This window comes from Etheostoma cragini, chromosome 24 (genome assembly GCF_013103735.1).
Source record: "Etheostoma cragini isolate CJK2018 chromosome 24, CSU_Ecrag_1.0, whole genome shotgun sequence".
Taxonomy (NCBI): Eukaryota; Metazoa; Chordata; class Actinopteri; order Perciformes; family Percidae; genus Etheostoma; species Etheostoma cragini.
In genome coordinates, this window is record NC_048430.1 from 8450019 (window position 1) to 8466013 (window position 15995).

General features: G+C 41.2%; 1 protein-coding gene and 1 long non-coding RNA gene across 6 annotated transcripts in view; one reads left to right on the forward strand and one right to left on the reverse strand.

Moving 5' to 3' along the window:
• LOC117939396 (receptor tyrosine-protein kinase erbB-4-like) overlaps positions 1 to 15995 on the forward strand; it is a 238984-nt gene that overhangs the window by 139224 nt on the left and 83765 nt on the right. For all 5 annotated transcript variants that reach the window (XM_034864733.1, XM_034864729.1, XM_034864730.1 and 2 more), the window contains one exon: positions 1684 to 1870. In XM_034864733.1, the coding sequence (XP_034720624.1) occupies positions 1684 to 1870 (187 nt within the window). The remainder of the gene's footprint in view (positions 1 to 1683; positions 1871 to 15995) is intronic.
• LOC117939407 overlaps positions 1 to 15995 on the reverse strand; it is a 20066-nt gene that overhangs the window by 552 nt on the left and 3519 nt on the right. The window contains exons 2-3 of the long non-coding RNA XR_004655579.1: positions 15814 to 15816; positions 6457 to 6462 (exon numbers count right to left, since the gene is read on the reverse strand). This is a non-coding gene — a long non-coding RNA (uncharacterized LOC117939407). The remainder of the gene's footprint in view (positions 1 to 6456; positions 6463 to 15813; positions 15817 to 15995) is intronic.

Sequence of the window (15995 nt, forward strand, 5' to 3'; positions counted from 1 at the left end):
CACACACACACACACACACACACACACACACACACACACACACACACACACACACACACACTCACACACACTTTTAAATGTAGAGTCCTAATTAGGCTTGCCAGTGGTGGTTGGTAAAATGTGTTAGTGTGGCATTTAACAGCTGTTAAATATGTGTGTTTATGTGTGTGTGTGTGTGTGTGTGCTCGCGCGCGCTCAGGCTGCTGTTTGAGATGAATATTGCATGACCACAGAGATGGAGCTGTAGCAACAAGGGATACGTTGTGTTTTAGAAGGCAACACACATATATGTAGCTTTCTGTCAATGATGCTGTGTGTCGAGATGGTGCTTGATTCATAGAGCTGTCAGTGGAAGGAGATTCTTTTGCAGAATTGCTGTGATAAAACAGTGTTGAATATTGTTAACCTTTAACACCCACGTTTTCTTCTTAAAACGTCTTTAGAGATGACCCCAGGAGAAGGACAAACACTTTTCAGGAGAATTCTAATAAAAACACTCACCATTTTAAAGTATCCACCATGGTCACATCCTTCAGCCTGATTTTGAATTAATTTGCCTCATCAATTGCATAACAGCAAGGTAATCAGCCTGCTTTTTTTGTGCCTTTGAGAAGGTCAATTGATGCACGCTGAGGCAGCTAGTTGAGGTCTGCCATGTTCTTCAGCAAGGCACTCAGCCAAACTGGAGCTCTCTTGTTTCCACATATTATGTGTGTCTGACACAGGCATTCATCCAAGACATTTCAGCTTAAACCCATGCCAAATAGTTTCTCTTCTTTTAGTTTAAGATTGCTGAGGAATCCAATCACACCTGACTAAGAGTTCCCATATGATATCTTTCACCTACAGGATATGTAGGTGTCATATCAAATACAACAACAAATGCACTTTATTTATATTGAAAAATATTTCATTTAAAGGTATAATTGGCTTCACAAATGTCATATGTGCGAGTAGCATGGCCTCTTAAGCCTCTAAGAACAGCTGAGAGACTGTCATTAGAGGAGAAGTGTAATCAGTCTTCAATTGAGCTGACATTTCAATCACTTTGGACTTTATATTCAAATATTTCATGAGCTTGACATTTCAAAATGCAAATAACATGTTTCTTGCACTCACCGCCTTTAGTGAATTCGCAGGCATGGCACAAACAAAAGACAGTTTGGGGAGGTGGTGGATAGTGTATTCACTTGAGTTAATCCCCAACAATGGTTTGGATCGGGAGTTATGAGTTATTAGGAGTTTAAAGATTTTTTCCTTTTTTCCTAAAGTTTCTTTTTCCTAACTCGCCGGACTAGAACGTTCATATTGGACAATTCTGCAAAACCCCAGTTACGTTTTGATTACTCCAACATTTGCACTTGACACCTACAGTACAGTGGGTAAAGCTAGAGAGAGATTGTGGATATGATTGTGGTTATAGTTAATAAAAAGGGAAATGTAAATAGCAACATGATTGGTACATTATTTTCTACATCGGCAATTAACTCAGAGACCAATATAGGTGGAATTCTTTGGAAACTGGGCTGCTATTTCCATTGTTCTGTCACTTGTCTAAGCATCTGTCTTTTACATCATTCTTGTGTGTGTGAGGGGAGGGGGTAATAAGCCTTTCCTTGAAACCTGTAGCCATGCAATCCGAGCCTTAGACTACATATTGAATATACTCTTTTTTCCATGCAGTCAATCAGAGAAGTGACCGGCTACGTGTTGGTGGCTCTTAATCAGTTCGACTACCTGCCGTTGGAGAACCTGCGGATCATCCGTGGCACCAAGTTGTACGAGGGACGCTACTCTCTGGCCATCTTCCTCAACTACAGGCGGGACGGGTACTACGGCCTGAGGCAACTGGGCCTGCGCAACCTCACAGGTCAGAATGATTGCACGACAGTCTAAATATTTAATGACGTGTTCCATGACCAATACACCAGTGTAAAACTTGGACTTTTGTCCCTTGTTTCGCATCCATTCTCATCAGGTAAATTAAGCAAAGAATGAATCAAAATACCACCAAATGATGTATATTTTAAAGTTATTATCATAAACAATTGGACAGTTTCCCCCCTACCCAATATAAACTTCCTCAGTAGATGAATTATGGCATTTATTTGGAAATTAGGGATGTATTTTAGTAGCACGCTGCAAAAAGCATTGCCATTTCCTGCCTTGAAATGCTTGTGTTTTGACTTGTTTGTACACCCACAGATTTAATAGGGCCTTTCAATTTAGTCACAAAATTGGAACTCAACTTTTAAAGCCTCCCCGGCAAATTAATCTTCTGCGTTGCTATAATAGAGGGATCAAATATCTGTGAAAAGTCCTGTTTTCCCATTAATTAAATTTTTTGTTTACTTACTGAGAAGATAGGCTTCTTTCAAGGAGTGAGTTTTCAGTTGTGTTATGTTTTACATAACAGCTGTACGATTGTTTTTGTACGTTTCTTGTTGTCATGAGAGAGGGCATAAGCTAAAGTGGATTGCATTTGTAAACGGTAGCTTTAGCCTGTGTTGTCTTTCTCTTGGTATCAGACCTTTGGGTCATGAACTCGGCATCAGTTAATCTTTGCCATTTTGGCGTTACCCAATGGTGGGGGTGACCTTCCAACTCCAGTCACAATAATAGCAGAAATCACTTTCCTTTGTTACAGGTTTTTAACATCATGATTTAAAGTACCAGCTTTGCTGACTTCCTGCTGAATCGCATCGCCTCTCCCTGCTTTCCTCAAATAGCCATCCTCATTAGCTGTATAAATCATACCTGTAATTCCAACAGGCTGAGCTGCTAAAAGATTCCCTTTTTCCTGCTCATCAGGAGTCAGGTGTTACCTTTTTTGTCCCTGTCTTGGCGGCCGCATTACCATCTCCCTGGGAGAGAAACACAACAGCCGTCGTAGGAGAAGCACTGGCTGAGGGACAGCAGTCACATCAATCAATCAGTCAGGGTCACTCTTTTTCAATTTTTTGTTGCAGTATTTGATGCCTTACTGTCTATAGCAGGGTCTTAAACTTGCTGGAGTGTTGTCTTCTAGGTCTAAAATCAGTTTAAATGATAAGGTCTTAATTCCCTACCTCAGATGCTCATTGAAATGTTGCCGTAGCGCTTTAAAATGTTCTTCTTTTTTTAAATTCGGTGTTGTTGTAGTTCTTTCTGTTGCTAGTCCAATTATAATTAGCTGTATTAGAACTACAAATGACCCCAATATGCAGCTATATGAAAAATGTTGCAGCCAATTTAGACACCAGTCCTATATTGCCAATGAGAAAATCAGAGAATTGTTTCAGACATTGTTACCGCACTCTGACATCTGACCTTTTTTTGTGGATGTCATAATCTAGTCCTTGAATTTTCTTCATAATGGTATTAAAAGGGTCATAAAAAGTCTTTGTGTTAGAAACCCTGTAGAGTTACAGGGAAGATGGTAATCAGAGAGAAGCTCTCATAGGGATGGAGGTCAGGAATGAATGTGCCAAGAAAGAAATAACCAAGGCTGAATATGATGGTGACAGCACTTAGGATGATGCACTGTATGTTTAACCATTGCTGATTGAGCAAAGGAAAAGGCATTGTACTTGGAGAAAAAGGTGTAGTTTCATGTCATATTGTTTCATGTTGTATCCCTCCATTCCTCTCAGTTTAGAAACTGACCACATGGGACACGTTTATTGTAGACAAGACCATGAAGCTGAGAGCAGGACGTCCTTTTGAGTCTCTACACAGCATCTTCTTCCATCATATTTTGGAGGATAAGTTGCGTGATTTATTCATGGCAGGAAAACCAGGAAAAGTGCACTGTTCTTCCAGCACGAATGGAGCTTAATCTTTTAGAGCATCTCACCATGGCCAATAGAAAAAAAAATCACGTCCAACACGTATGTTCTCTACATAACAGCCAAAGAACAAAGCTGAATGCTCGAGAAGCTGCCAGTCCTCCAAACAGTTTGTTTATGCCGAGGTGTCGGAAGTCATTTGGTAGCCTATGATTATTTAAAATTGTATAAACTGCTACATGTAGCACCTTTATAATACGTTTTGATTTTGCAGAGGAGAGAGAGAGATCTTGTGAACTTCAATTTAGGTAACCTTTTTGTCTTGTCTGTGATATTGTGTTTTACATATATTTTATCCTGATATGGACCTGTGTGTCTGTGCCAGAGGATGAAGCAAGGAAAAGGGTGCAAACTGGGCTCCATACCACCATGGACTGACCACGTGGGATGTGCCCTATACTGCCGAGCCACCAGGATGCCTCTGCTGTATCCCCCTTTGTTGTATTTTGCCCGGGGCTTCTTCTGTGGCATCGATCGCCCCGCTTTACACTGCTCTCTTGTGGGCATTGCAATTTATCCTACATCCATCCTGTGTTTCTCCTGCAGGCAATTCTGTGTCAGATGTTTCAGAGAGGAACCAAATTAACTTGAGTGTAAAACAAAAGGCCTGTGTCTTGCCGTCTTTGACCACCCTTTGTAACTTTTCGGGAATGGAAATCTGCAAACACCGAGTTAAAACCATCAGTTGTTGAGAAAGTTGGGCAGCAGAGATTTATCCTGGGCTCTTATGCCATTGACTTTGCTGTGGTGTTTTGGTGATTGATGGTGGAGGATCAAACTGGGATCCATAACAAAGCACATGGCAGGTTTAGTGTAATAAGCAGCATTTTATAGAGTCTGAACACGGTGATAAAGGACTCCTGAGAGTTGTAAGGGCATGCTGAAACCCTAAGCTGGCTGAAGCAGGAGGGTGCCTCCATTTTGACCAGCCCTAGGAAGAAAGGGAGGCATAAATGGACCTTTATCCTTGTCCCTTTATCCCTCTTGTGAGTTCTGTCTCATGACATTCTCTGTCATTCCTTAAACTGCACTAATGAACACCTTTTTTTCTTCTTCTGCAAACCACAGACTGCAACTAGACTACAAATGAATTAAAAAGAAAAAAATGATATATCTATGCAGGGTTCCTACGGGTGCTTGAAATCCTTCCAAATGCTTGAATTTCAATGTTGTGTTTTCAAGGTTTGAAAAGTGCTTGAATTTTGGATACAATGCTTGAAAATGCTTAAATTGGTTTTGGATTTTTGCAACCCATTCATTTAAAATATTATGATAAATCACGTCAACAACAATGTCTGTAGCTATCTGCAGAGCGTGCAAGGACAAGTTGTCACAGACAGTGGTAAAGTTGCTTTTATATTGGAAGCTCAAAAACTCCATAATAGATTTTTCGAATGTGTCTAATAGCCAACGTCCAATATAATCCCGGCAAAGACTGGGATTAACCCCCCCCGAGCCTCTGAAAGTGAAGTCAGTCTCCCCAGGTAAAGTTTAAACACTTGTTTAATTTAAAGATACATTTGTAATGAATAGAATGTATGCTAAAGGCGAGTCAGCATCAACAACAGCCTGTCTATTACGTTAAAGAGAAGTCAAATCGCTCCCTCGTGATTTGTAAGAACATTCTGCCCTTTGATTAGTCTTGATTTTAGGAAAGACAAGAACAGCATAATACAAAATACTACAAACTGGCATGTTGGAATGTTACTGTTACTGTTACTTAACAACACACTACACAGTGCGTGCTGAGACCAATCATTTGAATACAAATTCTGAATAGTGCACGGGAGGAAGAAGAGGAGGGAAATGAAGAAGGAGAAGGCAGTAAACTGGAGAGACCAGGCAGGTTAGAGCAGGAGTAGACCACAGAAGGAGATGCAGAAATAAGTGAAAGAGAAGAGGGAAAGGAAGAATTGATGTGAGGGAGGGATAGAGGCTGTTAGTGATCAGGAGGAGGAAGAGGCCAGGGAGGAAGACGAGGCTGTAGATTCAGAGAGAGGGACAGAGGCAGTTAGTGGTCAGGAGGAGGAAGATGAAGATGACAGGGAGGAGGAGGAGGCTGCAGATCCAGAGAGAGGGACAGAGGTAGAGAATGATTACGAAGAGGAAGATGATGATGACAGGGAGGAAGAGGTGGCTGCAGATTCGGAGAGAGGGACAGAGGTAGAGAATGATCAGGAGGAGGAAGATGAAGAAGCCAGTTGTAAGGCCCATCTGTTAAAATAAATCAATAAGAATATATAGTATAGTTATACATCAGCATAAAATGTTGATAAAGTTGATTGGGAAACAATAAACATGATCTTGACTTTGAACTACATGCAACAATGTAGCCAATGGTTTACTTTTTTCTCCATACACACCAATCGGCTTCATGCCTGGTGATGATTTCACATTTTGCATATTAGAAATAATCTCTGGTTCTAAGTTAAGGCTTCCCTAGCTGTCTGCTTTATGCCGCTGTTGCAGTTAAAAGGTATTTGATTGGCTACATATTGAAACTTTTAATATTGACTCTGTAGCCACCAAGTTCTGTGAAAGATTCATTGAAAAAAAGTTATGTTAAACATTTGTGCATCTGTTCTGTCTCTTGAATGCACTTTATACATGTAGAGCCAAATGTAAATACATCCATCTCTACTGAGCCATGCAGAGGCCTTGTTATTATGGAAGTATAGGCTATAGACTCTTTATGATAGCAACCTTGAAATGGTTCCTTCTGGGGCAGGGGGGGTCTTTAGTCTTGTTGCCCAGGGCACATGAACTTGTTAATCCGGCCCTGCTTGGTGTGATAATGTAATGCTAGTATTGCAGTGTTTCCTCTAGATGTATCTGCTGATGTTAGCTACCTACGGTTACCTTGAAACCATCCAGACAGTATCGTATGTACCTGAAACCTGATTTAACGGCACCGCTCTTTTTACACACAGTTTAACAACAAAATGCTGGGTGAACATTACTAGCTACGTAGGTAGTAGCCAACTATAAGGTTGAGGATGGCCTCATATAATATTTACACTCCTCTATTAGATACACGTATATGTCTTGGCAATGAAATGTTTTTTTTAAATAAATACAGGCTATTTTTTAAGCAGGTTCCTGTGCACTGACACTATGTCTTCTTGATTATGATGGAATTACTGGTTGTTGTTACTGTGTCTATCTACTGTTGATTTTGATCAAACCTTGTATATGTCAAGAATGTGTCCCAAAACGAAGGTCTGTAAAATATTTTTCTTATACTGTATAGTTCTGGTTAGATTGCAAGCAAAGTATACTTAGACAGTGATAAATGCTTGGCGGGAAATACAATCGATCATATCTTCAAATAATCCTTTCTGGGTGCAGAAAGGTGTTCCTTGCATAATTTATGTACTATCTACATCTCTGAATTTTGCTTATTTTCCTGAAACTTTAAGAGATTGTGTTGATTCCCAGAGGCTGAATTTACCTATTTCAATACATCATCAGGATGGGCGCCTCACGTCGCTCGCCTTCCATCTGATCCCTATGCACCCTGACGCTGCTATTAAGCCAGATCCAACCATACGTATGGATCAGTGCTGTTCCTCTTAACTCCTCTCCCTGGTACCAAAAAAAGCTCACAATTAGACTGGCAGATTGTTCTCCCTTCCCAATAAAGATAATAAAGCCCATTGGCTTAGATTCATTGTATGATGAAATGTACTTATTTATAATTAATTTTGCAGCCACTTTCCGCCATATAGAGGGGATGTACTGTATGTGTCTGAGTGGGAATATATTTTCACTACCCACAATACACGAAACAACAGCTTCACTGTTGCTTTATCCTTGAGTGGATTCGATACACAGTGGGAGTCCACAGAATGCATGGAATTCAATTTGGCTGTGGAGTCAGCGTGCATACAGCTGTGCAGTCTAGTATAGTAGCAGGGATACAGAGTAATCTGTGTTAAAGAAACTCCCCTGAGACCGACTTGCTCGGCCTCCCCCCCATGATGCTCCTGCAGCTTCTTATAAGCCTTCTATAACCTGTAACCCCATGCACAACACATGGACTGTGTGCTTTCAAACCGCAGTGCTGATTACCCCATGCTGCGCGGATACCCACCACAAGACTCTAAGAGCTGATGAAATGGTTTTTCACATCTAGTTTCCCCCTCTTTCTTTGCTTAACTTTTGCTTTGTTTGTGAGCTTTTTTTTTTAAACTTTTATTTTCTACCCTGTGAAATTGCCCATTTGGATGGGGGCCAAATGGTTCAGTGTGCCCCAAAGAGAGCTCTGACTCCAACTTCCCATCTGCCAGCAGTGCCCCCCCCCACATGCTCTTGAGCAGAAAGCAAAGCACCAGTGCTGCCATCCCCCTTTTTCTCCTATAACCCCTCTGCCTTTCTCTCCTGCTTTGCTTTCCATAATGAACACTGGGACTGTAGTGACGTTGCCACGATTTCACAACCCCAGCAACCCAATAATTACAACCTTTTTGTATTTGGAATGCATTTAGGCCAAATTACCAAAAAGCGGTTGCTGCTGAGATGAATTGATTAATAGACTTTATTATAATTAACCCCATGTGCATCTTCATTTTTAGAGCACGGCTATTGATTTACCGGCTCACAGTCGCTGCGCGCCGCTAAATCAGCAAAAGAAATGGAGATTTTTCTAAGAATGTGGTTTTTAAGGACATTTGCAAAGTGATGATTGGAGAGAATCCAAACAGTTATGACATGACATTGACATCTACAACAGTGTCAAGAAATATAGTTCTAGATCTAGAGAGATATCACATTTTAAACTGTAAAGAACAAAAAAAAACTGCGAGTTTGAGCTACTTTTAGAGTTCTTTTTTTTAAGTGTAAATTTTAGAAGTGTCACAAAGGCTGGATACGATCTGTACAGTAAATCCCCTCAGTGGAGAGAATAAAGATCCAGCACATCAAAGACATTATACCCTTTGCTTATTTGAAAAAAGAAAGGGCGCACACCTTAAAGGAGAATCCTACAGCAGTGAACATGAAGACTGACTGATGCCTTTTTATGCGTCCATGTTCGCCATTTTCAACTCTTCTCCACCTCACATTCAACTCAAATCGGCACTGTAGACGGGAATTTATATATAGTCATGTTTGAAAAAACTCTTATCCCCTCCTTGTAAAAAAAAGATATGGGTGGAAAAAGGAACAATGGTAATTGTGTGTGGAATTTGTGGAGAAAAAAAAACTACTTCCAAGGCTTCTTTATTTAACATAAAACTTGCGGTGTGATCTCCAAAAAGGGGTGTAATTACAGAAAGATCAAATAGCGCAAAGCGACTAATGCTAATACCCACTCTCAGTCCGGACTGTTATGAGGATGAGGGAGAGTAGAGGGATAGGGCCCATTAATAATGAATTCAGTGTCATCATTAAGGCGCCAAATGATTAAAACATATCTCCCGGCTTCAAACGCTGCTTTTCTAGCCCAGAAAATGCTGCAGTCGTGGATGAGCGAAGCGAACGGGCCCTTCAGTGTGCTTGTGAATTAAAGTTTAGCTTTTTTTTTTCTTCTTCTTTCATCTCCCCCCCGCGCCCGCTGTTTTAGAGTGTTGAAACACCAAAATTCCTTTGTGAACACAAAAAAGCTCACAATGTTACATAATGTAATGCAACCCATAGATCTCCACAGACCTTTCATAGATGTGAACTTCCATGCTAATCTACGTTAGAAATCACATTTCTGAGTCCTTCCAGTTGTGTGCCCAGGCAAAAGAACCACAATGGCATGCGGCCTGCCATTGCTCAGTGTCTCCTCTGAAGAAGCAGACAAGATAACACAGAAAGGCAAGTCTTGTTAATAAAAAAGGTGACATTCATTGAGATTCAGATGCACGTTGGGATGCCATGTCTGACTCCTCCTATTTTCTCATCTCTTTATTTTCAATTTCCCTTTTTCCCCTCTCTTTTGCACCCAGAAGTCATTGTAATGGCACGTCCGTGCTCACTTACATCAGTGTTGTGCTGTCGGCACTGTGCTGCCGTCGGTGCTTTTTTTGTTTAAATCCTTTGACATGTAGACCCAGGGGGTTTCGGGTTTGTCTCCATTAGTGGCTGTGGCATGTCTGGAAGGAGTGCAAAATGATCTCTAATGGAATGGTAATAGTCCTCCAGGGCAGTGTGTTGACTGCCCTGTCCACCGTTCTTTGATGCTAGGGTTCACTTTCACTCGCTGACACAAGCCGACTCTGGCTAACCGAGCTACCCACACACCTGGCGGAACCCCCGGTGTGCAATAATGGCCCCTACTCCATAATGCCCTGTATTATAGCAGATGAAAAGGCTTCTTCTGGAACTCTCCAATTGGCCTACTTCTCAATCCTGTTAAATGTCCAGTCATGTCTTGAGGGAGTTAATATGGGGTAGCTAGGAAGGACAGTCCTAATAATGTCAACAACTTACAGTGATGTGCTGAGATAAGTTCCGTCAGCTGACACAGAGCGAGTCGTCACTCCCAGCAAGCATACACCAAGCTCAGCAGCGAGGACTGGGGAGTGACGCATACACATGGATATCTGTTACAACAAAGTGGGGGCAGCACATTCAAACTGTTTCCCTAAATTATCTCAAAACCTATGATTTTATCATGTCATGCTCCACACCAATTATAAGGTTTATGATGTGGGCTAGAAGGTCAGGATGTGGAAGTTATAGCAAAGGGAGTAGTTCTGCCTGAAAAGCTTATTTCAAGACAAAGAGTTTCAGTATAAAGGGCCTTCTAGCTGCAGGAAGCACAATTTAAAAAACAAAACAAACAAAAAACGTCCGAATTTGAAGAAGAGTGGGACCTCTTCCTGCACCTCTCCCTCTCCCACTGCACGGGCAGTGGCTTCATAGAGTAACTTCTCTGAGTACAAATGGCGTATCCTGGTTTGGATGGCGGTGCCGTGGCTTCGGCCAATGCAGATCTGAATTGGCCGAACAGCTGATAGGAACGCCATCTCTCCGTGAAATGACTTGTGATTGACCAAAGTCTCCCATGACAGCTACATTTAAAGCCTAAATTTAGAGCCAAGAAGTAGTTACAGAAGTCTAGTCTTCTCTTAGACCACTTAAGTTACAGCATGCTGAACGATTATTATGACATTTTTTGTGCAGTGACATCAAAAATAAATTGCCTACCCCAGCTTTAAGTTGCAACCTTTTTTAAAGAACTTAATTTGCGCTCTTCAGAAACAGGCTGCTCAAATATTAGTTAAATAAAGGGATTCACAAATATATCCTAATAGTGGGTATAAAGAACAAAAAATGAATGAATTAAGTCGTTTAAAAGATATCAAATATACAGACTGAATGTTATAATTGGCCTGTGAATAGTTGAAGTCAGACACCCTTAACAATTGTATCCAACATTGTCTATTGTAGAAACAACCAGCGTAATCTTGGTCAAACTATCCCATTTCTGTTTACAGTAAAAGTGGTGGTTGATGAAGCTGAAGGAGTCAGCATTTCCACCTACAAGTGCTTGGAAATCCCACCCAATCAAACCAAATAGCCGTGACGTTTTCACACTTTTTTGTGACCGGACTCTTGTGATCCCCTTTTTAAATGATCTGAAACATAAGATGTAAGCGCCATTTTGATGTGAGAGAGGAGAACAAAACCTGATAACAGGACATCACTCTCTTCTTGATTTAAAGTTGATAAGTTTCTCTACAGATTGGGGTCACATGGGGATATTAAACCCTTCTTAAAAACCTGTAAAAACATATTTTGAAAACCCAAAAACTCATCAAGCTAAAAAACAAACCTGTCTGACGATGGGAGGTTTTTATTTGACAGTAATTATATTCAAAGTGCCTGCTGATTTGTCTCGTCACGAGGCACATGCTACCCTCCTGACATTGCAACATCTTTTTATCCTTTGGGGCCTCTGGAGAAATAAAGGGTGTCCACGTTGCACTTTGTGTGTGTGCAATTTTTGTCTCCAATCTCTCCAAGGCGTCTCTGGGCTGCTTGACTTTGGCAACATTTAATGACATTTCTAAGGTCCAATTTTTTTTTTTTTAAGTGCCCCACCTCAGTCCAAGCCCGTCTTGAGATCTGCTGTGTAACATCCTCGTCAAACTGCGAATCCACTAGAGTGTCGATCATGGATTCATGTGTCTGTCCGCTGCGTCTGTGCAAGAAGTCACATAAGATAAAGGTAGAGTCTGGGAAAGGGAGGACTGGAGCTGGACTGGCTCACAAAACCTCACACTACATATACTGTAGAACCAGATGGAACCAATTTTCTAGTCATGGTTGATTCGCTGCTCTGTGTGTGTATGTGCGCGCGCGTCCGTGTCGGTGTGTCCCAAATTACCCAAGTGGAGGGATGAGTGCTGCAGCTCTGTGCCAGAAAATGACAAATTGCCCATTTAGCCTATTGTAGGTGTCAATTTTAATGTAGAGGGTTAGCTCTTTTTTTCGACACTTCTTAAGCATTTTTCTCCATGAAAATATGTAATGAGTGTGATTTGAATTACAAAATGCATGCAATACAAGCAGGTTTTCCAGCACACGCACATTAAAAGGAACCTTTTTTTTTTTTTAGGTTTCCTAGCTCAAGAGTGGACATTTAATAACGGCCCACATTTCAAGTTATGTGCTCCTCAACAGTTTTATTGTCCCGATGGCTCCCCTATGATCCAGTCATGGTGCCCTCTAAATTTTATATTGATGACAATTGTACCAGAACACTATTTCCAGCACAATAACACAGCATATTGTCGAGGTAACTCCACTGTAAAACAATCACTCCTGTCTAGAAAAACAACACGGGGCAGCAGTTCTGGAGTTGTTTGTACTTTGAGACTGTATCTGGTGACTTATTTGATGACTGAGTTGCTTGACCTCTGGCTCACTGAGGCCTATTAAAGTATGCAACTTCAACAACATCTGATTTTATTTGACAAAACCTAGAAATGTAGATTAGATTAGAAAATACTTTATTCATCCCACGTGGGGAATTCCCTTGTGACAGCAGCAGCAAAAACAAACCAACAAACGACAGATAATGTGCAAAAAGTACTGAATGAATGTAAAGTGGCATTATATAAAAAGTATTTTAAAGTAAAGTAAAGTGAGGTGGCCATAGTACGAAAAATATTGCAATGTAAATAAGTAAGTTACGTGAAATTAAATTGAATTGAAAAATATGTAATTAAATAATATATCAAAAGTAACTGCTTGTAAACTAAGTTTTGATGTTACTTTTTAACAAATAATGGTAAAAGTTTCTCCACCAGTTCCTAACCAAGACACACGCACACGCACACGCACACACACACACACACACACACACACACACACACACACACACACACACACACACACACACACACACACACACACACACACACACACACACACACACCAGTGTTGGTCATTGAGGACCACTGCTATTCGTTCTGATGATCAGTATTCAGCGGCGCTCTCATCTCTTTGGCTGCCTTTTGTGTTTGCCTGCGCTGATTGGAGGGGCTCTGGTTAATTTAGATGCAGGGAAGCGGTGACAGAAGAGGGCTTATTAGGGCTGTGAGCCCATCCCGCCTTAAGTGCAGAGTCTCCAGTTCCATTTTCATTTGCCTCCATTATTGAATTTGCTGGCTTCTCATTCGCCCTAAATGCATTTTGTGTCACCTCTAAAAATTAAAAAATAAAAATTGGCTTCCCCCTGAGGTACTGTGACACTCGGATGGGAGACTTAGATTCTGATAGTAAAGAATAAGACTTTTATTTTATTAGAGCCGAGCCAAATGTCTATGACAGTTTTCCATCATGATTGCTGTGTAACCGGTGGGTGTATTTTGGTAAGAGAAGGAAAAGGAGAGAGGGAGTGTGTGTGTGTGTGTGTGTGTGTGTGTGTGTGTGTGTGTGTGTGTGTGTGTTTATAAGACAGAGAGGGAGAGTGACAGACAGGTGGAGGAAAAGAAGAAGAGTGATGGCAGGAATTCATTTAGCATCAATTGAAGCTTCAGAGGCAAAAAAAAAAAATAGAATAGAAAATGAATGTCATCCCAGCCTCCACCTTTTTAGCTGCCTTCTTCAGCACCTACACAGCTTCCATAATCACCTAATGTGAAGCATTTTTCATAAGGATTCATCACAAAACAATATCATTCGAGACTGTGAAATTTAATCAGGGGCTTTAAAACACAATTACGGTTATCGAGGAGGACACGGCGGCAGCGCTTTGGATCTCGGGAGGGGGGAGGAGCAGCGGGGAAGATGGAGGGGACCTCCCCCGCACTGTCTGCACCCTAGCGCTCCTCTCCCATTTGTCACCGAGCACAATATCTCTTTGGCTGGCAGTGCTAATAATGGAGAAGTGGGGAAACGGGACCCTGGAGACCCACCTCCGCTTTGCCGTGAAGATCAGATAAGTTCTCCTCAAGTCAGAGGCCCCCGAGCCACTGTGGATTTGCTTGTAAGGATTGTATCATTTATAAAACACAGCACACCCATTCGACAGCTTTTCAGATGTGTGAATAATGCAGCTCTTTATAAAATGTGCAACCGCAGGAGCAAGATGTTCCCCGTGCTGGAAAGAAACGCCACGCGACCCACTTTGCACTCTGGAAAGTTCATTTCATTTGGTCACTCGTACCACCAAAGCCTGTTTGCTGATGCTTTCCTTTTTTTCTTTTTTTGTGCCTGGAGGCAAACTAGTTGCTGTTTTCTGTCTCTATTATCTTGGTGATCTGCAGCCATTTATCTACCAGCGGCTTGTTTGCAGACTGGAGACTAAACATTTATTCATGGGATTTAAGAAGTCGTTTTCACTTAAGCAGCTACTTTCTCAGCAAACTTCTTTTTTTTCTTCTTCTTCTTCTTCTTTTTTCCCATTTAGAGTAAACACGCTCAGAGGCACTGTACAGTGGAGTGCTTCACATCTACACACAGAGGGTTTCCTACGGGACCAACAGCTTGTTTTCCAGTCAAGTCATGTGTTTAACTTAAATCACGAGTTTTCTTAGTCTTACTGTAAATTGGCTGAGGAAAAAAATCCACAACTTGCTTGTAATTACCCACCCTTGCGAACACAAACTTCCTCTCATCATTCAGAATTTCCAGAAATTGCATGTCTTTTTTTTTAGGACGTCTCTTAGTCATTCAAGAGCCTATACTGTGGCCATTAAAGCCATAAGATGAAAGAGACTTTAACATGAGTATAGGGAACTGAATGCTTTGTTGTTCAAAGTGCTTTGTGAAATCCTTGAGATTGATGCTGGTTGGCTGAGAGCAAGGCATTTCTTGTTGATGGTCCTGTTATTTTTTTTCAGCCCTTTTTTGTTTATGTCCACCAATCTCATTCTGTCTCTTAAGAACAATCATTTCTATAGATGGTTACCTGAAAAAAACTGTATTATCTGGGGGGAAATTGAAAATGTTGCTAAGGACAGCAGAAAGCACTCGAACACAATCTCTCCATCTCTCCACCTTCACTTCATTGGCTCTCATGCGAGTCATTATTTTTCCAGAGTCGTGGATTTGTTGCAGTTGTGTAATGTTCATCGGTGTTCCCTGAAGAGGTCGCACTCTAAGAAAATGAAGGCAATTTGTTTCGTTCCCCGGTTTGGCACCTTATGTCATGCCAGCTGTCTGCGCTGTGTCACAGGCTACACAGAGCACCAGGAACTGATGCATGTAAAACGCTTACACACATCCTGTAAATTATCAAATAAGAGCTCTTCAAATGATGCCTTGGTCTACTGGGTTACCAATAAAGGCCAAATAAAAAACACACATTTGTGGGGGGTGAAATGACTTGCCTGAGATGGTAAATTCAACTCGATCTACCCTTTCACAGCATTAATTCTATCAGAACAACACCATGGCCATGCCATACGGCACCCACCGCTCAGTTGCCCTTAGTTTCCTTCTTTGTTTCTTTTTTAACAAAAAAACTACTTTCCTATACTAATTTATTCCATTTGGTTAAGTCTTTTTGTGTCAGTTAGGAGCAATTGTCAGCGAAACTTAACACGTTCTGCAGATGTTTCACATTCAAAGCAAGTGTGAGAGCATGGTAAGAGTATACAAAGATGTTTTACACACTTGCTAATTACTGGTCTGCCTATGCATAAACAGAGTACATAAATTGTAGTGTGTGTGTGTGTGTGTGTGTGTGTGTGTGTGTGTGTGTGTGTGTGTGTGTGTGTGTGTGTG